General features: G+C 33.6%; 1 protein-coding gene across 10 annotated transcripts in view; it reads left to right on the top strand.

Moving 5' to 3' along the window:
* Positions 1 to 23685, top strand: part of LOC145760336 (filamin-C-like) — a 29938-nt gene extending 6253 nt beyond the window's left edge. For 2 of the 10 annotated variants that reach the window (XM_082574203.1, XM_082574211.1), the window contains exons 4-53: positions 97 to 244; positions 380 to 576; positions 1814 to 1973; positions 2218 to 2418; positions 2558 to 2695; positions 2979 to 3115; positions 4805 to 4913; positions 5346 to 5441; positions 6381 to 6578; positions 6760 to 6921; positions 7623 to 7760; positions 7975 to 8114; positions 8243 to 8369; positions 8452 to 8645; positions 8779 to 9039; positions 9192 to 9441; positions 9760 to 9885; positions 10171 to 10307; positions 10529 to 10685; positions 10947 to 11111; positions 11414 to 11584; positions 11887 to 12054; positions 12256 to 12457; positions 12570 to 12721; positions 12923 to 13096; positions 13352 to 13581; positions 13824 to 13964; positions 14186 to 14306; positions 14640 to 14806; positions 14973 to 15086; positions 15292 to 15471; positions 16152 to 16341; positions 16540 to 16560; positions 16683 to 16930; positions 17297 to 17392; positions 17564 to 17657; positions 17952 to 18092; positions 18209 to 18337; positions 18586 to 18759; positions 19222 to 19383; positions 19520 to 19723; positions 19970 to 20149; positions 20362 to 20460; positions 20600 to 20842; positions 21101 to 21213; positions 21396 to 21549; positions 21661 to 21798; positions 22017 to 22114; positions 22258 to 22363; positions 22445 to 23685. In XM_082574203.1, the coding sequence (XP_082430329.1) occupies positions 97 to 244; positions 380 to 576; positions 1814 to 1973; positions 2218 to 2418; positions 2558 to 2695; positions 2979 to 3115; positions 4805 to 4913; positions 5346 to 5441; positions 6381 to 6578; positions 6760 to 6921; positions 7623 to 7760; positions 7975 to 8114; positions 8243 to 8369; positions 8452 to 8645; positions 8779 to 9039; positions 9192 to 9441; positions 9760 to 9885; positions 10171 to 10307; positions 10529 to 10685; positions 10947 to 11111; positions 11414 to 11584; positions 11887 to 12054; positions 12256 to 12457; positions 12570 to 12721; positions 12923 to 13096; positions 13352 to 13581; positions 13824 to 13964; positions 14186 to 14306; positions 14640 to 14806; positions 14973 to 15086; positions 15292 to 15471; positions 16152 to 16341; positions 16540 to 16560; positions 16683 to 16930; positions 17297 to 17392; positions 17564 to 17657; positions 17952 to 18092; positions 18209 to 18337; positions 18586 to 18759; positions 19222 to 19383; positions 19520 to 19723; positions 19970 to 20149; positions 20362 to 20460; positions 20600 to 20842; positions 21101 to 21213; positions 21396 to 21549; positions 21661 to 21798; positions 22017 to 22114; positions 22258 to 22363; positions 22445 to 22632 (7839 nt within the window). In that variant the 3' untranslated portion in view covers positions 22633 to 23685. The remainder of the gene's footprint in view (positions 1 to 96; positions 245 to 379; positions 577 to 1813; positions 1974 to 2217; positions 2419 to 2557; positions 2696 to 2978; positions 3116 to 4804; positions 4914 to 5345; positions 5442 to 6380; positions 6579 to 6759; positions 6922 to 7622; positions 7761 to 7974; positions 8115 to 8242; positions 8370 to 8451; positions 8646 to 8778; positions 9040 to 9191; positions 9442 to 9759; positions 9886 to 10170; positions 10308 to 10528; positions 10686 to 10946; positions 11112 to 11413; positions 11585 to 11886; positions 12055 to 12255; positions 12458 to 12569; positions 12722 to 12922; positions 13097 to 13351; positions 13582 to 13823; positions 13965 to 14185; positions 14307 to 14639; positions 14807 to 14972; positions 15087 to 15291; positions 15472 to 16151; positions 16342 to 16539; positions 16561 to 16682; positions 16931 to 17296; positions 17393 to 17563; positions 17658 to 17951; positions 18093 to 18208; positions 18338 to 18585; positions 18760 to 19221; positions 19384 to 19519; positions 19724 to 19969; positions 20150 to 20361; positions 20461 to 20599; positions 20843 to 21100; positions 21214 to 21395; positions 21550 to 21660; positions 21799 to 22016; positions 22115 to 22257; positions 22364 to 22444) is intronic. The other 8 variants (XM_082574226.1, XM_082574240.1, XM_082574248.1 and 5 more) reach the window with 8 other exon arrangements.
* The last annotated feature ends 719 nt before the right edge of the window (positions 23686 to 24404 follow it).

Genomic DNA, 24404 nt, shown 5'->3' with positions numbered 1-24404 from the left:
ATTATGCATTACTTTATTAATAGCTTTTAATTTTTTAATATTATAGCGTTTATAGCCTTGCGCCGACTATTATAACCTTTTTGTACAAAAACATAGGTTATAACACCAGAGGAGATCACCAATCCGAATGTAGACGAGCTGAGTGTAATGACATATTTGTCACAATTTCCAAAAGCTCAACTCAAACCTGGTGCTCCACTAAGACCAAAAACCAACTCAAAGAAGGCAAGGGCTTATGGAAAGGGTAAGAATACTAATTTAGCATTTAAGATAATAATAAAAACGGATACACCTAGCTATTCCTGACTTTAAAAAATTGTTTAATACCGAAAAATGTAGTGATATACATTACTTTTGTTAAACATGTGCATTTTTACAGGTATTGAGCCTAATGGGTTGAAAGTTGGATCTCCAGCACCATTTACAGTGGAGACAATTGCTGCTGGACAAGGTGCTGTACTTGTGTACCTTACCGACCCGGATGGCCGTAAACAAGAGTTAAAAGCAACCCCCAACAATGACAAGCTTAAGACTTATTCTGTAACGTATTACCCAACCACCCCAGGAAAATACGAGGTAAATCATTTTTTTTGTAAGTTTTGCCGGTGATTAAATGTAGGGAATTGTTTTGACAATTTTGCCATTAAGTTGCCAAATTGTCACACTGTTTATAATTCAAATTTGACGACGACAATTAGGTTTAAAGGTTAACCACATTCGTTTGACTGTAGCCCTTTATTTTAACCTTTGTAAACAGAATAATGATTTAACAATTTGACTTTCGTTTAATGGCTTTCTGCGTTGAAACGTAGCTAATGGTTAGAAATTGATATGCTTGATGTCCTTATTAAGAACAAATTCAATCAACCATGTACGGTACGAAAATCATTGGTAAAGTTTTCTATGTAAAGAGTCCACAAAATTGTCAAAAACGTAAATAACATTCCATTCTATTAATAACTTAAGCCCATTCATTATATACTTGCTTATCTACTAATTTTAATTATTTATAACCAAATTAGAAATTTTTAGTCCAATCACATTAGCAATTTATGTTTGATTAAAGATAATAAATAATTGATATTTATGTAGCACAATATATCGTAATATCTATATATATAATATATATAATCATTTTTTATTATTTAAATTGACAACCTAGATGTAAAACATAGTTACATAAAATAACTTTTTTACCTATACTAACTAAACGACATGTTGAGGAACTCGAGTGACAGAAATTTAACAAACTACTTCCCAATCATTTAAATTGACAAGCTATTTATGGCTTCACAAATGTTAAATTTACCATAAAATCTTTAAAAAAATCCCATAATTGATTTGGCAAAAGGGTTTTGATTTGCTTTTGTTAAAAAATGTAAACAAAAATTAAAAAAAATAGTTTTATTTTATAAAAATTTAAATTTTAAATGAATTACATTAAAAGTAGCCAAATGACTTATTTCCTGCGCTTTACCAAGCGCGGATGCTGAGTACGTCATCGTATTAGATTTGTTGTAAACCTAGGAAATGATTGTGCTGTGTATGTTACAGTAATCATTACTATTTCGAATAATAATTTAACAAATCACAAATATTTTAATAAAAATTCGATTATATTATTTATTAACTGGTTTTTGTATTTCCTATATGCACCTGACTTGAAAAACTTTTCTCGTACTTAAAAACAGTTCTCGGAATGTTTTGTTATTTAAATTTTAGATATATACACAGTTTAACGAATTGTTACCGCAGTCAGCGACAAAAAGAAGTTGGTTTACACCAGTATTTTAACTATTTTGAATGTACGCAGGTGACGGTGATGTTTGCTGGAACGGGAATTCACAAAAGTCCATTTGTTGTCAACGTCGACGATTCGCCAACCGACCCGAGCAGTGTTTCCGCCAAAGGACCTGGTTTGATGCCCGGAAATATTGTTGGAAACCCTACTCATTTTGACGTTCTTACAACTGGTAAATTCGACTTAAAATTATTATTCGATTTTTTATTTAAAAAGTCCTTAAAATGTTGTTTTTTTAATTTGATATTTATTTTATTAAATTTCTTTGGGCATTTGTTTTATTAGGGGAGTAATTTTAAAGATTTTGTTATTCTTTAGTTAAGTGTACAATACTACTTATTCACACTTAGTCTAGACAGCCTAGTAACATATTATTACCCACTTAAATGATTCACCCCCACGCTTGTTAATAACAGGGGCAGGCGTGGGTAATGTTGATGTTATCATCGAAGACCCCAACCGAAGAAATGACGCAATCAAACCCAAAGTCGAGCAGACAGCTGATGATGTATACAGGGTGACTTATACCCCAACAGAAAACGGCCCCCACAACGTTCATGTTTTATACGCCCAGACCCCAATTCCGAAAAGTCCATTCGAAGTCCCTATTAGTTTGCGTAAGCATATTATTAAGCTGATTATGATTTATTTACAATAAATTTATCACATATTAAGTAAAATCTTAACAAATATTCAATTTAGTTTTTGTACATTTTAAAATATAAAATTTAATGACAATTTTTTTTTTAATTTTAGCTTTTAATCCAAACGCTGTATGGGCGGAAGGCCCGGGAATCGAACCTGAAGGTAACTTGGTTCGTACGACGGCGACCTTTTTGGTACATTGTGAACAGGCAGGTGATGGGAAGCTAGAAGTAAAGTGCATTGGACCACGTGAGTTTTTGTTAACCTTTTATGGAAATGTAGAAATTTTTAAATGTCGTGTTGATATTTAAATATGGAAATAACAAATCAGATTGGCCTATTAACATGAAGTACGTGATTTGTTTGACTTATTTAGGATTCTTGAAATTCTTAAAGCCTTAGAACATTTTAACTCAAGTAATAGCCGTCCTAGGCACTATTTAATAGTAGTTGTATATTGTTTGTTTTTACTTATATAAACCACCTATTAATTGCTCCATCGTGTATTTACATTTTCAACTTGTTATTTAAGGTGGAGTTACTGAGTCGGTGAACGTAAACAACAATGGCGATGGTACTTACTCGTGCGATTACTACCCAACCAAACAAGGACAATACGTTGTCGGAATTACATATGGAAGCAAATCTGCTGGCGACAGCCCATACAGGGTAAGAGCCTGAGAGTTATTTATTTTTGCATGTTCCATTGCCAATGCGTAAACATAAATGACGTCATTAGTCTGGTATTCTATTATGCCCTAGAAACATAAAAGTAACAAGTACGTCGTAAAATTAGAAGTTGTTGAGAAAAGAACTCGAACAAACGCGTATTTTACTCACAAGTGCGATTTATTCCCGACTGTCGTATTTCTTTGTTGTCTTAGTGGGTGGTTCAGTTTTACAACTAGTAATAGCGGGGAGCTAGCCAATTATTCGTATTAGCCGCGGCGATCTTCTTTATTTGACCACGCATTTCAATTAAAATCTCGCTTTTCACATACACTGGTGAATTGTTAGATACAGCAATAAACATCCCAATTGAAAGATTTATTATGAGTAAATTAGTGCTCTGAAAAACAAAGTTTTTTGTGATGCGTTTTAGTATTTCTTGGTTTCTATTTTTCAATTATAAACCATTTTGCAAGACTTTTAGATTTCTTTTGTATTGGTCAAGTACGTTTATGTAGCGAAGCGTAACTTATTTTCTTTTCAAATAAATTCTTTTAATTGGGTGCCCTATTTCTTTTATTCAAGAACTGGACTGACCTAGGGTTGGTGTTTTTTGTTAGAAAAACATCTGAGTTTTTAGGTAGGCGTTTTTAAGTATATTGCTCACCTTAAATGTTTCTGTATTTTTGGTTTTTGTCTAGACGTCAATATTTCTATCATTCACAAGATCATTGCCCTATATGGTAACGCAAGTCGTAACTTACAATCATGCTATTAAAACACGTGGTTATTAGATTTCGATTTGCTGCCCGTTAATTACGAAGCTTTTAAAATTTCAGATATTCAAACCATTCACCTACCGCATGGAGAACCTTGTCATTTTGTCGTTGTATTTAATACAGAAGAGCATTTGAGGCCATACCGGTATTTACTAAAATGCGAGAGAGCTGTTTTTTTCATTCGTGTTTCTTTATTCACATGCGTTAAGAGAGAGACTTGTATAATCTCTTTGACATTTGTTTTAAAAAACTTTGCTTTACCTTTAGTACAAAAATTATCAAAATGCAATTTTGGTTGATTATTCTTGAATAATAAAGGTTTGGTAGAGTGTTGGGGTCTACTCAATGTTCAATGTCGTTGGTTATATTCACTGATTCGCGCCGTCTTTTTCTTTTCTCGGTATTTTGAATACATTTTAATTAACGAAGTTTTCAAGTTTCCGAGAAATGTACCGCGAAATTTCGGAATCAAAAATCCGCATCATATAAATTTGAACCGTTAAAGCAGTTAATAGTTACAGAGCCGATATTGCTTTTACACTTACAATCAAGTCTTACAAACATGTAATTATACGATCACCTAGTTTTAAAACTTGAATTTATACTCTATATATAAGTTGTTAATTTTAAATATGATTCGAAACCATTTTACCGAATATAAAATTTGACCGAAAATCATATGCGCACAAACGTCATTTAAGCCACTATGAGACAATTTCTCATAAACTTAGGCTACCTTAACTCTTATCTAAAAAAAGTCCTTTTAATACTAAAAAAAGTTGTCTTAAATTTGAGTAAAATGTAGTTTGTTGTAAATTTTGGTTTTCGGTCAAATGGTCTTCGGTCATGTAAACAGACACCGTTCTATAGTTGCTTAACAAACGTCTATCAATTTTACATTATCGTACAGGTCAACGTTGACATGCCGGCTGACCCGAGCAAGGTTAAAGTTCAAGGACCTGGTGTCGAACCTGGTAACGTGGTGGATGAACCTACTTATTTTGACGTCATTGCAACAGGTACGTCATATGTTTGCGTTGGTTTTTCAACTTAGTGCCCTATGTATATATAAACTTGTTTTATTATTTTATTGTATTGTTTTTAGTATATTGTTAATACTAAATTTGTCATTAGTCGTGCTTAATATGTAGGCTAAAGCAACGTAATTTCAGCTTAATAGAACAAACGCGTAGAATATTTGCTTTTGCGAAACTTTATTTAACATTAAGGCGTGGATGTTTGAAATTTCAATATTGTAATGTTTGACCTTTGCGCGTTGATGTTTAAATAAGAACGTGGCCATGAACGCAGAGTCGGTATTTCGAAATGATTTACGATAAGGGAGCGTTATATTTAACTTTTAATCAGTAATAATAAATATTGTTCTATTTGATCTTTCATAACGTTTAATTAATGGTTTGTTTAAATGCCTTTGTTGTGCATAACTGCAGCCGCCGTACAGCATCATTTTCCAAGGCCTAGTCCAGTCAAATCTAACTATTCCAGAGCTATGAACGGGCAACTTTCACCTAGAAACAGAAAATCAGGTTGAAAAGGGCGTCATTTTGTGGCGTTTTTGCTTGTCAATGTCATATGTGTATGTCGAGGCCAATGCTATTAGCTTGCACTTATATATTTTACATGTGCACCATTACTTATATCACATAATACAATATAGTTAGCATGAAAAGAAGGGGGCTAAAACTATTTTTTTTGTATATATATTTTTTTCTTTATTATCGATGTGGGAAGGTCGAATGCGCGACCTAAACATAGAGTAACAACAGTTACCCCGACCCAGTCTCGAGTTTCCGGTGGCAGTTTGGGATATTATAGATTATAATAGCCCGACAATTAAGCTGCTAATAGGTGCTGGCTCAGCAGAAGTTTATACCGTTTATAGCGCATTACTTAAGGGCGCTACAGCATGAGATCACTGAGGATCAAACCTCATGTAGTGTAGGAAGTGTTCGGACCACTGCACCACGCTGCCGGTCACTTTATGTAGCATAGTTAAATTTCACCCTTTGTTTATGAATTTTATCATACATTACCATTATTAAATGTTGTGTAAAAATTCTCTGTATAACTTGAATAGAGTAAGTTATCTTAAACAGATTTGTGTAACATGATTGCACAAGACAACTGCATGCTGGGGTATCTGTTATTTAGTAATATTGGTGGCTATATTTTAACTTATATACCACATATCTTTATATATTTAAATACTTATTGCACAATTATAACATAATGTTAAAGCATAACTATCATTTTTATATGGTGTTGTCATTTGGCAGTTTATATTATTTGTGATATATTGTGCTAAAAATTCAACTCACCATTAAATATATTAACTATTGTTTATTAAATATTGGTACATACATACCTTTAAATGTATATATTAATGGATACAATATCTAAAAAAAATAGATCTAAAATTAAACGTATGTTTTTTTCTATTATTTAAACCTGTTAATTTTTAACAGAATCAGGCAGAGGTAATGTGGAAGTCAATGTCAAAGGACCTTCTGGTAGCAACACGGTGCCATGTACGATGGAGGATAAAGGCAATGAGGTCACCCGCGTAACTTATACCCCTGTCGAGGCCGGACCACATCGAGTGTATGTTAATTATGCTGAACAATCTGTGCCAAACAGTCCGTACTGCATCGACGTTAACCCATGTAAGTTTATTGATAATTTTTTTAATTAATTTTAGTTGCTATATTATAATAACTTTAACAATTAAATTAAGGTTATGTTAAACTAGCATAATCTGTAGAGGTAAATATTACGTTAGTTGTTGGAATTTTGGCATTTCTATTACCGTAGTGTTGATTTTGCAATTTTATAAATTAAAACTAGCTCTTGCAAACGAGCCTTTGCTAACTTCAAAAAAATCAGCCGCGCCAGTTAAGGCCGCCAATATTGAGGCAAAGAAACCGAAAAATGTTACCGCAAAACCAATCGCGGAATCTCTGGTGGAAGTCGAAAAATCTCGGCCACCTGTTCAAAAACAAAGACCAGGTTTAAACATAATCAAATCACCATCTGGATCGTTCATTTCTTCATATAGGTTAATCCAATTGGTCGCTATAAGATGTTGTTATTATATTTTACCGATTAAGTCAGTTAGAAAGAATCTATAGATTTACATCGTTTTTCAATTTTTTGACATTTCTTTTGATTTTGCCATCTTATTACTACATCATTCAATTCCGTTCGCATACCTGTAAGGATAAGGTTATACCTATAGTTTAATACAGTTGAAGCAGTTAAAGACCAGGTTAGACTTTTATACTCTCTATGAACGTAAAAATCAATAGCAATTCATTAGCGCAGGAACCTGCATTTAAGAAAAAGTCTAACTAGTAGCACAATAGCTAGCTAATCCGATACAGATAAGGGCGTGGGAACTCAGTTTGAAAGTTCAATTTTTTATTGTTATTATCCGCATCTGAATCAAAGACTAAGCCCAGAATTGCGGAGAACAAAAGTAAAAAATAAAAAAAATCATATTTACTTTTGTACAGTGCTTTATGATACAGTAAAGCACTTACTTATATCAGTTAATAATTTTTTATAGTTTGATATCATAGTTTGACCGTTTTCATTATTCAACCATATGAATTACAATACATATGGACTTTTAATGGAATGCTTACATACAAATTTCCTATTCCTTTTTTTCATGTTCTTGTAAATGATAAAAACTACTTGTTTTTTAGCATTTAATGCAAACGCGTGCCGAGCATACGGAAGAGGAATTCAGCCGACCGGAGTGCGCATGCGCGAGAAAGCCGACTTTCACGTGACCACCAAAGACGCTGGGGAAGCCCCTCTTGCTGTGACTGTAAAAGGACCAAGTAAGTTTAAATTACTATAATATTAAACAACATTTTTATTTAAAAATATATCTAATATAGTAATGGCTGTAAAATTTGTACTTTAAAATTGATTATTTTATGTTTTTAACATGTAATGAACAAATATATATGCATTTAATTCCTATTATATTGACCTTTTTATGAAGCATTTGGTTAAGATTTATTTGCGGTTTAATTTTTTTAATTCTTGCAGAGGGAAATGAGCCTGTGACTGTGAAGCAAAACCGTGAGAACCCAGAAGTTTATGATTGTGAGTACTATCCAGTCCGACCCGGAAATTACAAGGTTGATGTGAATTTTGGTGGGAAATCTATTCCAAAGAGTCCATTTGAGGTACAAAACAATTACTCCCCAGCAACATCTAGCGATTAAACTTAAACTGTTCTGTGATGTTATTTAAAGACCTTTTATATTTTTCAATCCATTTAGAAAATTACGTTTAACAACAAATTGTAAACTAGGTTAAGGTTGGCCAAGAGGCTGGGTCACAGAAAGTTAGAGCTTATGGACCTGGTTTGCACGAGGGTGTAGTCGGAAAGTCTGCAGATTTTGTTGTTGAGACTACAGGAAGTGACGTCGGACAACTAGGTATTCATTAAAACATTCAACTACGTGGCGTTATAAAAAAAATCCTTTTAAACGTTTAACTAACATTTTTTTGGTTTTTTAGGATTTTCGATTGAGGGACCGTCCCAAGCTCAAATCGAATGTGAGGACAGGGGTGATGGGTCTTGTGACGTCAAATACTACCCAACCCAACCAGGTGAGTATGCTGTTCACGTGATATGCGATGATGAAGATATTAAAGGATCTCCTTTTATGGCTCAAATTGAACCAGATGACAGAAGTACTTATCCTGATAAGGTAAATTTGAGCTTTCTAGATAAATTTTGTTTTAAATAATATTTAAAGCGAAATACCGTACTTTTGCTGCATTTTTTAATTTCCTTTTAATATAATAAAGTTTTTTTCTTTAAATCTAAACTTTATTCCAAAGGTCAAAGCGTATGGTCCTGGTTTAGAGTCCGGTACACCGGTCAGCGGTCGCCCGACCAAATTCACTGTCGATGCCCGCAAAGCCGGCACTCCAGCTCCGGTCTCCGTGTATGCTAAGAGTGCTGATGGTGAAGACATACCAGTTAATATCGATGATAACGGAGATGGGACTTATGATTGTGCATACACACCGAAAAATCCGATCAAGCATACCTTTATTCCAGCGTACGATGGCGTTGCAGTAAAAGACAGTCCATTTAGGGTAAGTGCGTTTTTTAGGTATAAAGAAGAAAGTTACTTTTCTTTGGGTACTAGGCTTAACAAGTAACATATACATATCAGGTCTTTTGTAGTAAGCCTACAATAAAATAAATTTAATTTTATGGCATTTAACATTTTAACAAATTTTCCTAGGTCACAGTACAAGAAGATTCCTATCCTAATAAGGTTAAAGTTTACGGACCTGGGGTAGAGTCCGGTCTCAAGGCCGAAGAACCGACTTATTTCACAGTTGACTGCAGCAAGGCTGGTAATGGTGACGTCAGCATTGGCATCAAGTGCGCCGCTGGTGTTATCGCACCAAGCGAACATGATGTGGATTTCGAGATTATTAAGAACGAGGCTTCAGATACTTTTACCGTTAAATACACACCCCCAGGACCAGGTTAGAAGATGTTAAGAATGTTTTGTATTGAATGATTTAAACTATAAAATTATAAGTAAAATTTGTGGTAAAAATTTCCGTATTTAGCCCATATTACCGAAAACCTTTTGACCGAATAGACATATCTCTTAATACCTATATTTTACCGAAAGAGTGTTCAAAATTTTTTTTAAAAATTAAAGGGTGTTTTTCAATAAAAAGTAAATGCAAAAGGATTTTATTAAAATACGGTTTACGGTAAAATACTTTTGGCAATATGACTGTATACCTAATTTTACAACGGGTTGTTTTTTCTGTAACTATCTTTTTTTGATTTAGGCGAACACACCATCATGGTTTTATTTGCTGAACAACCGGTACCTGATACTCCTATTACAGTTAACGTGGCTTCATCTCATAATGCTAAACTAGTTCGAGCACAAGGACCTGGTATTGAGAAAACAGGTATAAAACTAAAAAGAAAATTAAGTTCAAATTTAGTGCATCAACATCTTGGTGGACGATATATATCTGTAAAGGCATGTCCAAGGTAAAAGGCGGCGTTTGTCGTTTATAGAAAAATTGTAGCGGGCAATATTAGTTAAAAGTTGCGACTATATTAAGATAATTATGTTGTTGGGTAATCAACTAGTTTTAAAAATGAATTGCAAATATTGAGTGTAAGATTTAATTTTAATTTTAAAAATTTTACTTTTTTATAAATTAAATTTTTTAATAACTGTTTGTTAGGTGTTGAAAGTGGAAAACCAACTGAATTTACAATTCATACAAAGGGAGCTGGTACAGCTAAACCTGATGTTGAATTTAAACCTGCAAGAGGTTCTTACAGAGCACCAGCAAAGAAAGCTAAAATTCTTGATAATAAGGTTATTTAATATTTAGTTTTGCATATTTGTAATTTTTACGCGAAAGAATTTTTAATCGAAATAGTCGAATACAAAATGTATATTTAAAAGCATTAAAGTTACCATAAAAAAAAACATGTAATACCTTTTTAGAAACATTACTAAATTTTGGTATATTTTTGCGTATTTTAAAACTATTAAAATTTAATTTTAAATAATTTTTATTTGTTATCAATTTTTAGGATTCAACATATACTGTACAATACACACCAGAAGGCGACGGCCCGATGGACGTAGAAGTTACCTACGGTGGTGACAAAATTACTGGAAGTCCTTTCCCGGTAGATGTCGCACCACCACTTGATGTTGATAGTGTAAAAGTTCGAGGACTAGGAGACAGTAAGTTATTAAGTTATTTTAATGCACTTTTTATTTTTTAAGACGTTTTGGTGACTTTTAAGACGTTTTGGTGACTATGATTCCCATATACACGTTTTTCAGCTCAAACCCGACACCTTTTGGCCCGTAATCAAATGCCATTACTCGCATACCAATTTACTTGAAAAAATTTATAACCGTAACTTTTTACATTGTAAAGCAAATTGTGATTGCGATTATATAAAACAGCATTTAAGCTAAACTTTTTTACTTTTCTATTAGAAATGGACGTTGGGGAGCCAAAATGTTTTGAAGTATTAACGGCAGGTGCAGGGGGTCAAAACAACTTAGAGGTCGATGTTGTTGGCCCAACTGGTGCTCCAATTAAAACAAAGAAGGATGACACGAACAAGGGACAAAACGTTTCATTTACACCGGTCGAAGAAGGTAGGATTTTAAAGCGTTTATGTATAAAATCTTAGACCAAGAGTAGTAAAAATGGCAAGTAACTTGTATTACTGGCCATCTACCTAAAATGCCATTTTACCTAAAATACTATTTTACGGAGAATCCAACATTTTCTATTAACTCTTTCTTACCTTTACTTCTTCTCTGGAAAATGTCCTTAGATTTAAAACAGCGCAGATAAAATGTTGTTTTCGGCAAACATATTTTTGGTCCATAGGTTTTCGGTATTATAAGTGACAACAAAACTTACTTTTATATTAAATAAAATATTTTTTATCTAGGTCCCCATCGCGTTGACGTCTCTTACGATGGTGTACCAGTTAAGGGAAGTCCATTTTTAGTCGAGGCATTAACACCACCAGATGCCAGTAAAGTGCGCGCTTTTGGACCCGGTCTTTCTGAAGGCGTTGTTGGGAAACCAGCACCTTTCACTATCGAAACAATGGACGCTGGTAAGTTTGAGTTGTTATGTAAAAGATAAAGTGTAAATAAATTTTGGTAACAAATTATTGTAAAAATCGTTTAAAAAATACTTCATGAAAAAAATATATTTTATTTTTGTAATTATTAGTCTTTATTGTAATTTTCGGTTCCGTTTTGTAATTATTAGTTCATATTTACAACCTTTTGTTTTTTTTTTAATTATTTACTATTTATAAAGTACAGCACTTTGTACTGATGCAGATATGTTAAAAAATTTTACATTTATGTGATGTTAAAAAAGTTAAACTCAAAGTTTTTTTTAATTTTCAAGGTAATGGAGGCTTAGGTTTAACAGTGGAAGGACCATGCGAAGCGAAGATCGAATGTATCGATAATGGAGATGGTTCCTGTTCAGTATCATATCTTCCTACTGAACCTGGTGATTACAAGATTAATGTTTTATTCGCTGATGAACACGTGCCAGGTTCACCTTTCACCGGTAAGATTTTTTTAAACGGTTTCAACTAACAATAATTAATATTGTGTTTTTATAAGAAATATTTATTAAAGTTATATTTTTCAAATTTTTTTTATCACATTTTTATTGAAAGACTGTTTTTTTAAATGCATTTCTTTCTAACAGTTTGCTTTTTGTTACATTTTTATCTATTTTTAAACAATTATATTTTTTCTCCTTAAGCTGCTGTGGAGCCTGCTTTTGATGCCTCCAAAGTGAAAATGAATGGACCCGGCCTCGAATCCGCTAAAGTTGGCGAACCACGCCATTTCGAGGTCGATTGCAAAAAAGCAGGAGATGCCCCTCTTAGCGTTGACGTCACAAACGAGGATGGGACTTTGGTTCCGAGGGTCAAAGTTCACGATAATGGAGATGGAACACACGAGTAAGCGTTATCATGCTTTTTGTTAAATTAATTTTTTAAAATCTATGTTTGAATTTTACTATGGAATAGGATTTAATTTTTTTTTTTAAATCAGATTTGTTTATCTCTTTAGTGTGTCTTATGTGCCTAACAAACCTGGCAAGGCCGTCGTCGATGTAAAATATGGCGGTGAACCGGTTCCTGAATCCCCGCGGACTGTCCCAGTGAAACCCGATATCGACACTAGTCGGGTTCGAACTACTGGACCCGGAGTAGAACGAAAAGGTATTTTATTTTATTAAGTTAAATTTAGTTTAGATATTTTGCGTCGATTAAGTTTTTTAATTGTAAAAAAGGAAATTTTAAACAATATATCTGTTAAAGACAAAATATTAAAAAAAAAAAGTAGAAAAAGACAAAAAATTGCAAGGCAATCTTTATCAGAATAAAGGAATTTAAATTTTATAATTTTTATTTATATTTTAGGAGTTCTTGCCGACGTCGATGCCGAATTTCTTGTTGATGCGAAATATTTGGCGCCGCGTGGTGGTGATCACTTGCAAGCGAAGGCTGTCGGTCCATCCGGAACAGCTGTTCCAGTGGAAATAACCGATAACAAAGATGGAACATATGAGGCTAAATACGCACCAGTCGAAAAGGGTAAATTAAATTATAAAGCTACATTTATTATATATATGAAAGAGCTTGGTAGAAGTATATATTTATTTAATATCCATACAAAGTAAATAAAACTGTCTGTTGTTTTTTTTTTGCTAATGCAACCATATAGCGAGAATTATAATGCGGACCGTAGGTTGGGCTACCGACTTATTAACTACTAGTTTTTGGTGTTAAAACATATCTAAGGTGGTATGAACATTTTGACAGTATATAAAACAGTTTAAATATTTTCAGGACCACATGAAGTTTTTGTTGATTTTGATGAAGTTCCGGTCGCTAACTCTCCATTCAATGTTGGTGTTGAAGAAGGATGTGATGCAAGTAAGGTTAAAGCCTACGGACCAGGTCTTGAGAGTGGAACGACCGAACAACCAGCGAAGTTTGTGGTCGACACCCGAGGTGCTGGTACTGGTGGATTAGGTTTAGCTGTCGAAGGACCTTCCGATGCAAAGATAACATGCACGGTAAAATTAAAAACTAATGTTTTGTGGTAATTGTATAAGATAATAAGGTTGTTATAAGATAAGTTTAAGTGGTACATTCAAATGCATTTAAAAATATAAGGAATTTAAATATAAGTACGAAACATTATAAAATTATTTTTATTTGGGAATAATAATGACAACCACGTTAAAAAATTGTTTTTATTTTTTAAACCTTAAATTAATGAGGATTAGTTTATTTTATCACACATTTAATTTCTTAGGACGGTAAAGACGGCACATGCGCTGTAGAATATCTTCCCACAGCTCCAGGTGATTATGAAGTTAACATTACTTATGGTGGAGAGAATATCAAGGGATCGCCCTTCTTAGTAACAGTCAAAGACATAATTGATCCTACCAAGGTGAATTTACAATATTTTATACAAAAATTTACCTAAATAGAATATGCATTTGGTAGTGTTCCCAATACAGTACCTATCCAATATTTAATTTATGTGTATTTTTTTCCCATTTAAAACAGTTATTAGGTAAACATTTTGCATTACTTTTTTGTTAAGATTTGAACAAGTTATGTTAATTGGTAACTAAATAACGGAATTTAATTTTTGATTTAAATGTTTAGGTTAAATGTAGCGGTCCTGGTATCTCGCCGGGAGTTCGAGCAAACATTCCACAAGAATTTTTAGTTGATTGTTGTCAAGCTGGCGTGGCTCCTCTAGAGGTCGCTGTTAAAGGACCACGAGGTAAGTTTTTATATATTATCAAAGTAAATGGTCTGGTAGTGTGACATACCATTTAGAAAATCGGATTACAAACTGAAATTTTTCGGGTTTAACTTGCATCAATACCAGTTCATTCACCACTTTGCTCAAAAACGTAAATGACACCTTATTCTAATAAAAATATAAAACTCACTATAACATGATATAAAAATGTTTGATAACCTCGTTTTTTTGAAAACTAAATGTCAAAAACAATGCCATCTAACTGAGAAAGTGCTAGTGTTTTTACAGGGGTAATTCTTAAGGGCCTAGTGGTTGTATTTTTTTTCAGTTTTATATTTCGTATTAAAATAGGTATTAGAGAACCAGTTGATGTTGTTGACAACGGAGATGGAACCCATACTTGCAAGTATACACCAACTAAAGAAGGTTCCTACCAGGTTCAAGTTTTATATGGAGGTGAAGAAGTGCCAAAAAGTCCGTTCAGGATTCGAGTTCAACCAACCCACGATGCCAGCAAGGTAATTTTTGTAAAATATAATATAAAATTTATGCCATTTGTGATTCAAACCATATTAAAATATTGCTTTTGTGTCAAAGTAACTAATAATAAATTTTTAATTTGTTAATTTTATTTACCTCTTTACTTTATTATAACAGTTTTAAAAATGATTTTAATTTGTTTAGGTCAAATGTAGCGGACCCGGTGTTGCCACTGGGGGCGTACCAGCTTCAATCCCAGTTGAATTCACAATTGATGCAACAGATGCTGGTGATGGAGTGCTAGCTGTTCAAGTTACAGTAAGTTATAAACTAAGACTTAGGCTAATACTTATCAGTGCTTGCTATATGGCATAAGTATAGTAGTTCCAAATGTGGCATTTAAGTATTTCAAGCATATTTTAAACCAGTACAATCTTGGCTCCATCTATCTTTATACTGGTTTTCATAGTAACTGTAGATCTGTAGTTTATTTTTTGGTATTAGCTTTGACCGATTTTTATAGAATCCCAAACGTGAGAAATACTTGGCTGAGATGCCACCTTTATCGGGCGAACCTTTAGTCGAGGCGGGCGGCGTTGCCCCGCTTACTAAATCGCCCCGGCGAAAGCGCCCGGTTAAAACAGGGTCAGGGGTGGACACCCCCGAGGAAAAAGAGCGACCCCTAAGGGTCGTGGAAGCCACAGTGAGTGACGCGCTTGGTGCATTTTGGGCTCTAATTCGCTCAGTTTTAATTTTCTATCTTGGTAGCAATTTACCAGTTTGCGCGCATTTGGTCAATTATGGCTTTTGATTTTACATAAAATTTTCTATATTAACTTAAAATATTGAGATTGGTTTGGATATCTAATAGTGGCAATTAACCATTATCGTCATTTGAACGATTTTGTTATCGCATTTTAATTAAAATTAGATAAAGCCATGTTAATGTAAAACTAATGCAGTTGGAACTTTTGAAAAATAAATGTGGTGAAAAAATAATGATTAATTATCATGCTAAGAATATTTATACTGAAATATGTAAAATTGGATTTTTTGACATTTGTTTAACGTTTAAGCCCTAATTTGCAAAACAAGTAATTCGTCTAAATGGGTGGCAATTAATGCTATATAATTTTGCATGGCTGCTGATATATTATAAAAAGCAATCAAGAAATCAACATATTTTGTAAAATTTTGCAAAAAAATATTATGAGTTGTAATTTTATTATAACATACTTTAAAAAAACTAGATATAAAAATTGTTGTATAAAGTAATGTAATTTAATGGTAATTTAGCAAATGAATTCAATCACAATTCCTAATAAAATTATTATTTTTTTTAATGAGGCTTGTGACATATTTTAACTGAGCTTATTGTTACAGGATCCAGAAGGAAGGCCAAAGAAAGCAAGTATTCGAGATAACGGTGATGGAACTTATAATGTTTCTTATGTTCCTGACTTGGTTGGTCGTTACCAAATTTCAGTTAAATATGGAGGTGATGAAATTCCTTACTCACCTTACCGTATTAGGGCTGTACCCTCTGGAGATGCTAGCAAGTGTATTGTTACAGGTAAATTTAAAAAAAATTGAGTTAACAGTATTTTTAAAGTTTCTACTATTGTTTTAAATGTTGTAATATAAAAAAATCTTTTATTTTTAAAAAATTTCTGTTTGATTTCTGTACGAATGTGCTTTCCTAACCTTATGGTTATTTCTTTTTACTAAACTATTTCTTTTTTGTTTTCTTTCTCTGGTTCCTTCTTCTTAGTTTCTTTTGGAAATCAAACAAGTAAGAATTCTATTTTTTTCCTTAATTCTATTTTTTATACTTTTTTAAAGTGTCTTTGTAACTCAACTTTTCTTTGTTTTTTAAATATAAGTGTTTTTTTCAACCATTTTTTTTTCTTTCAGGCGACGGCCTGGGACCGACTATACAGATCGGTGAAGAAGCTGTTATCACTGTCGATCCCAACGGTGCAGGACCTGGCAAGGTAACCTGCTCTGTGGTGACACCTGACGGCGGTCAATTGGATGCTGACGTGGTCGAAAACAAGGACGGGACTTTTGATATTTTCTACACTGCTCCTGAGCCTGGCACTTACACAGTTAACATTCATTTCGGTGGCGAACAAGTACCAAATAGTCCTTACACTGTTACGGTAAGTTTTGTGTTTTTTTGGTAATTTACATTTGTTATATTAAACAACAAGTAACCACTTGTGGCATTGTCTGTTGGTGCATATCATGATTGCAAATAAATTGATAGACTTGCATGATATCTGACGTTGTAAATATAATATAAAGACGTGATCTCTAATTAGCCATAATGTTTAAAAATAACTGGTAGTATAAGGTGTCATTTTGCAATTAAATAGGCCTGGGCAATGTTTTTGATTTTGCCCAATTACGAAACATTCTCAGCGTTGCTAATTAAAGTTTGTGTTGTATTATTTACTTGCATGATTGCCGTGTGCACGCTCTGCCTCCCCAAAACAATGCACGTCATCACTCGATCACGTGATCAGGCCGAGTCAACCGGAAAGGTCTTGCCGATCGTCGAGGAGATGATACAAATGGACGAAGCTGCGCCCGCTTATTCTCAAATGAACGGCGGCCCTCCGGTATTTTTTGTGTTGCATTTGTGTTTACCTTATAATTAAAGCAAACTAGTAAATGGATTTAAAGCATGCTTGTTTGACCCATGTTGCTGATATGTTCACGTTATTAATGGTGAATAAACGTTTTTAATACCATTTGATCTTTTGGGTGTTTAAATTAGTTTCTATTTTTAGGCTGTAGAATCACTGGAAGAATTTGACGGCCCAGACTCCTTAAGACCAGTTCATCTTGTGTTTGAGGTTCCATCTAGGCCTGGAAAGCTTTCAAGTAAGTTTATTAGTTAATTATTTACTATTAGGGGTAACAAATTTGTTCTCTACTAAAACAAATTACATAATTTTTGTATAATTTGTTTAAATAGAAAAACGAGTATTTATTTTAAGAAGAAAGGGTGTTGTTGTGATGTGTTTAAAATATTCGTATACGCCAAGCTTTAAAACGAACAGTGTGTCATTGGTGCCACCCAAAACTTAAATTCATTTGGCACCTAGTTTAATAAAATTGGCGATATACCACACCACCAGACAATGTAAACAAATTTATTTTTCAAATACTTTTTAGGCGAAGTTACGACTCCAAGTGGCCAAAAGGAGGCGCCAGAGATCAAGGACAACAAAGATGGGACAATTACAGTGCAGTATCAACCACATGAAAAAGGATTACATGAGATGGCTATTTTATTGGATAATGAACACATTTCAGGTAAAATTAAAAATATTATAATAATTTAGTCGACATTAAGTTTAATCTTGCATTTTTCGATCATTTTGTAAGCAAAATTTTCACTTTTTAAAATGTTTAAAATATTTAAATTGCAGGAAGTCCCATTCAGTTTTACGCTGACGTTATGGCACCAGGTCACGTGACAGCTTACGGTCCCGGACTGGTAACAGGCAAGGTCGACGAACCTGCCAAGTTTACAATTGTCACTAAAGATGCTGGAGCAGGTAAGTTCAAATTCCTTAAAAATTTAAACAGACTTTAATTGTATTGTAAGGAATAAAAAATTGTAAAAACATAGTTGCAAAACATTTTTGAAACATGTAATTGTCAAACTATAATAATAAAAAAGAGATAGTTGACAAATGATAAAAGCAAATTTAAAGTTTGAACTGTTTTTGTTAACTTTGAATTAAAAAATTTCGTACTTTTTTACTGCTACTTATTGATAAAATTTGCCCTTTAATGTATAAAGGTGGCCTTGCGCTAGCTGTAGAAGGACCATCGAAAGCGGAAATCACGTGCGAGGATAACAAAGATGGAACGTGTTGTGTGTCGTACTTACCCACTGCACCTGGTGAATATACCATTACAGTGAAATTTGATGACGAACATATTCCTGGATCTCCATTCATCGCTAATGTGTCAGGTAAACAACAATTTATGCAAAAATGATTTAAAATAATAATAAGGTACCCTGTTTAAAAAAAATATGTTTGAGAATAAGAGCAGTTTGGATAGATTATTAGGTTATTTATTAAATACATTTGACTAAAACGATATACTAGAAAACAGCCTTTACTGACAATGAGACAATTTCTATCAAGCCCAGCATACCCTAACCCTCCTTTGGAAAATACCTTTAATTTGCACGAAAAAATCACCTAATATTTTGCAAAACATTATTTTTGAAACTTTGGTTTTCAGTCAAATGATTTTCGCTTATGTGGGCAGTCATTTATTTTAGCAAACTAGTACTTTGTGAGATTTTAATTCGTTTCTACTTTAATGTTGGCTATATTAGCTAATCAATTTTAAAAATTTTATCCTAATATTTTTAGACTTGTTATTTTTAAAAGTTGTATAAACCCAACTTAATTCACTTTTATAGGAGGAGCAGACAACCGAAAATCCAAACTCGCATATGGAACCACCAGTGATGTCGCTCTCAAGATTAACGAAAGTGATCTTTCTTTACTCACCGCAAGCATTGAATCACCATCCGGACACAAGGAGCCTTGTGTTCTTAAACATTTGCCCAACGGTCTTATTGGTATGTAACAAAAAAAATCAGTGTACTTACTGTGCTTATACAAAAAAAAACACATTAAATATTTAGTTAACATTTTTTAAATTACTGTAATTTATTTTTAGTATTCTTTAGTAATATTAAATAATTATTATTTTAGGTATCTCCTTTACGCCAAAAGAAATCGGCGAACACTTCGTTAGCGTGAAAAAACGAGGTCGTCACGTGACCAACTCACCGTTCCGCATCATGGTCGGAGAATCGGAGATTGGTGACGCAAGCAAGGTCCGAGTGTACGGGGACGGGTGCGAACGCGCATGCGCTGGAGAAACTGCTTCGTTTTTCGTCGACACCAGAAAAGCCGGTAGCTTATTTTTACTTATTTTAACTCTTACAAATTAATTTTGTACCTAAAAACCTACAACAGCAATAAAAAAGTAATTAGTATTTTTAATGAAGCTAAGTGGACGACGTTTAAAGGCCTTTACAGTAAAAAAACGCTGTTTGTGGTCCGCCAGTCAATTTTCACGGGTTGCAATCATATAGTACTACAAATAAATAAAGTCTGTAGCAAAAAATCCACCAGTATTAATTAACTTTTAAATTAAAGGATATGGTGGTCTTGGGTTATCCATTGAAGGACCAAGCAAAGTTGATATTAACTGTGAAGATCTTGAAGACGGAGAATGCAAAGTAACTTACACACCACAGGAGCCCGGCAAATACGTCATCAATATCAAGTTTGCCGATAAACATGTACCAGGCTCACCATTCAGTGTAAACTGCTCAGGTAAGGGCTGTGTGGTAAACTATTCTAATATTTGTAAGTTGTTTACAATGGCTTGTTTTTAACACTAAAGTATTATCATTATGTCATTATTATTTGGTATTTTCAACATTTTATACTACTGTATTGCAAATTGACTTAGTTTAAATTATATTTTTAGTTTTAAAATTTTCTAGTAGTAGATTCATTAAATAATAAATATGCCTTATACACAGGTGATAGTGGAATGCAGAAGGAGAGTATTGTTCGACAAAGAAAGGCAGCGACATTGGCCACAGTTGGCAGCACTTGCGACCTTAACTTGAAGATACCAGGTAATGTTAATAGAGTAAAATACCAACCTCACTTTAACGCTATTTCTTATATCTTTTTACTAAACTGTTACCTTTTCTATTTTATTGTATTTTTCTCTCTTTTTTCTTTTTTTCTATTCTCTTATTCTCTCCTAACCAGAAAACTGGATACGACTTCTTTCCAACGAAAAGCAGTCAGCAGTATCTGCAAAATCGGGTGGATTTCATCAATCCTACAGTCGAATGGAGAAGTCTTCTTACAGAAGCTCCTCCACTGGAGGGAGCCAAAGCGAAACAACCGTACGGGAAAGTTTCGGGGGTTCTCCGAAGGGGAAAGCACCATTTATCCCCCGATTTGCAAATAAGCCTGGCAACTTTGGCACATATGAGCATTCTATGATAGGCAATTAAACTTTTTCTCTTATTCTTTTTTATTTTAACCTTGTCTGACAGATAATTCTAAATACTTTCTTTTTGATGTTCTCTTTTTTCGCAACAAATTGTGAAAACCGGTTTTTAAAACAGTTTTCAAAATACAAATTTTTATTTAAAAATCTTTAAACTTTTATCATCTTCTTTATGTTAACAAAACCTAAACCAAGTTTAAATTAAAAAATTCACTTTTTTTAAATAATTATATTTAATATTGTTACTTCTACAGGAACTGGGATTGGAGATTTATCAGCCGAAGTTGAAAGTCCATGTGGGGCAAAGGAGGAAGCAGAAATTGTTGAAACAAACGACAACTCCTATGTTGTGCGATTTGTGCCTAAAGTAAGTTGTTTATTTTAATAGCGGGTAGTTTTGTATAAAAACACTCAGGTTTAAAGTTTTTCAAGTTATAATGGATTTTATCTGTTTTGATGTAAAAAATTATTAGACAGTAGTATTAGAGTATGAGTTTATTTTGTTATCTAAATTTTATATTTATTTAAAAATATATTTTGTTTTTAAAGGAAATGGGAGTTCACAATGTTAGTGTCCGTTACATGGGTCAACATGTACCAGGCAGTCCTTTCCCTTTCACTGTTGGACCCCTTGGTGAAGGTGGAGCAAGAAAGGTAACTGCTGGAGGACCTGGCCTCGAAGCCGCAGTTGTTAATGTACCAGGTAAGATAGAACTTGACAAATATTTTTAATTTAAGTTGTAACGTTTCGTTGTTCTTTTTTGTGTAGTATAATGTATAATTACTTAATTCAAATACTTTTTTTGATTTTTAGCTGAGTTCAGTATTTGGACAAGGGAAGCAGGTGCTGGTGGTTTGTCGATTGCTGTAGAAGGTCCATCTAAGGCTGAGATCAACTTTGAAGATAGGAAGGACGGATCTTGCGGTGTTTCTTATGTCGTTACTGAACCCGGTAATTCAGATTTGCTTCTTTTATAGTTGCTTTAAATTTGTTAGTAAACTCTTAATTCATAAAATTGAGAAAGAAAAACAGCTTTAATGCATTTTCTGTACAGCTAAAATTTAAAAAAAAGGAGAAACTATATAAACTTTTTTGTAACTAAGGATGGCTTTAAAGTAGAGATAACATAAAAGGAATAATGAATAAATATTAACATTATTTACCTTTAGGTGATTACGAGGTTTGTGTAAAATTCAATGACGAACACATTCCAGGTAGCGCATTTCCTGTACATGTGACTGGAGTGGGAAAAAATAACAAGGACTCGGTAAGCTAGTTATTTAACACACTTTATTAGCTAACTATGCTAAAATCTTATTCATACAACTTAAATGCCTATTTTTAAGTCCATAAAAGTTAAATAATTAATTCTTGCAATGCTTTTTGAGTAATGACGCTTTGTTTTTTTAGCCGCGATTTAAATCCGATGCATCGAAAGTTAGATCTTTTGGAAGTGGGCTCAGAAAAGCAACATGCGGACTGGATAACACTTTCACTGTTGACTGTAGCAATGCAGGTAAATTAATATAGTTTTTGCTATTAAAATTATTGATTCGCCACTTAACGAAATTGTTTTAAATTCTACCTTTTATTTTAGGCAGCAACATGCTTCTGGTTGGAGTTCATGGCCCTTTGACCCCGTGTGAGGAAGTTCACGTGAAACACATGGGTCAACGACGCTACAGCGTCACCTACACAGCCAAGGAGCCGGGACAGTATCTCCTTATCGTTAAATGGGGTGATGATCACATACCGGGAAGTCCTTTCCACGTCACGGTACCATGAGTTGATTAAAGCAGATGACTAAACGCCTTCTTCTTATTCTCTAACTTTTAAACGCTGCAGACAAAAGAGAGAGTTGATTGCCGAATTTTGGCTTGTGCCTTTTTCTTTTTTCAATACGCGCCGCTGCGAGTAAAACACATTATACACGAAAATCGTCTTCTGTAATCTTGCATGCTGTTTGTTAGTGCTTATTTGTTATTTTGTTGTATATAATCGTCGTACATTTTCCCTCAAAAGGGACAGGGCAACTTTTGACTGCTGTTAACATTGCATACGTGTGAAAAAAAACATTGTAAATATTAAACTTGAAATGTACATTATTTTTACGGCTTATACTATTCTTATCAACTGGTAAAATTGTTTGTGTGTGTGTTTTATGCGTTTATTTTTTGTCAAAGTGGCCTGTGCTAGTTTCAAAATATATCATGTCATCCTATTTTAGTTAGATAATTTTTTAAATTTTTGTTTGATCATTTTGCAAAATAATTGTCATTAGCGTTAAGAATAGTAACTGCTGCATTAAAAATTTAGCCTTCAGTGGAAACCCGTGTGTGTTGATATCTATATATCTATATATATATGATGCAGTATTATATTAAAATGCATGTGTACAATGTTAATATTATATCGGGTGATGTATAGTAATCATATGTAGAGTAACATCGTCGTAGTTTTCGAACAAAATGTATATAAGCACTATGCGCTTTTATAAGTGTGCAGCCCATACCATCGTTTTGTTCCATTTTCAATTTAGGAGGCGGTGTGATAGTACAAATTGTGTGTGTTTTTTGTATTTTTGTAGTGTTCTTATACTCTTGTTAATATTAATATAGCTTCGTTGTGTAATGTGAAATCGCAGCCCTGTGTGTTTATATGTGCGAACTATAATATAGTAAAATCGTGGTAAAAATGCTTCTTATAGTCCAGCATTGCTTAAACTAAAAAATAGAAGGTGCCACTTTTTGTCAACATTTTTATCATTTGTAATTCGGTGTAATTCTTCGTTGAAGACATTGGTGCACAATTGGACAATAAAAGCCTGATTTCTCCTTATATCGCGAGTAATATTTTAAAAATCAACAGGTAAAATTGCAGGAGTAAAATAGCAAACGTTATCGTTAAGTGTTCGGAAGTAACGTAATACACACAATACTATTAAAAAAACGAGAAAGTACCTAAAAGACTGACAAATATAGTTTAAAATCAAACGCCGTCTCAAATTCAGTCGACAAAGTTTTTTGAGTTAAAAAATGTTAAACCTGTTTTATTTCTTGCATTTTATCCTTTCTTTAACTTGACACAGCTTAGTTCCAGTTTCGATTTGCACCTCAAGGTCTAGCCTAAAGAAGGGCAGCCGCGCCAAAGCGAAAGCACTTCGTTAACAGGAAGCAATCGAACTGGCTACGGGCGAAATATGGCGACTGTTAAATGTATTGATAAAGATTGCGGTATATATTTCTGTAGTTAAAATGCTTTACATACAGTCATATTTATGTTGCAATTATTACGTAACTCTACTATGTTTCTTCTCTTCATATTCGCCTAGTTAATTACGGCGGCTTACATTTCAACCGACATAAAACAAATATGGGGAATTACCCCAAACGAAGCGGTCTCGACGAGGCGGTGCCAAAATTGCGACAATCAGTAGAAAGAAGGTCACGTGGGAAGTCGTCAGCGAAATAGTTGCGAGCAGGGAACGGCGCGGCGTGCTTGCCTCGGTCTCGACCGACTACAACTGTTTTCGAGAAATGTGAGGCCAGTCGTCTGTT

The sequence above is a fragment of the Corella eumyota genome, chromosome 1 (assembly GCF_963082875.1).
Source record: "Corella eumyota chromosome 1, kaCorEumy4.1, whole genome shotgun sequence".
Lineage (NCBI taxonomy): Eukaryota > Metazoa > Chordata > Ascidiacea > Phlebobranchia > Corellidae > Corella > Corella eumyota.
This window is presented reverse-complemented; position numbering and strand designations above follow the sequence as displayed.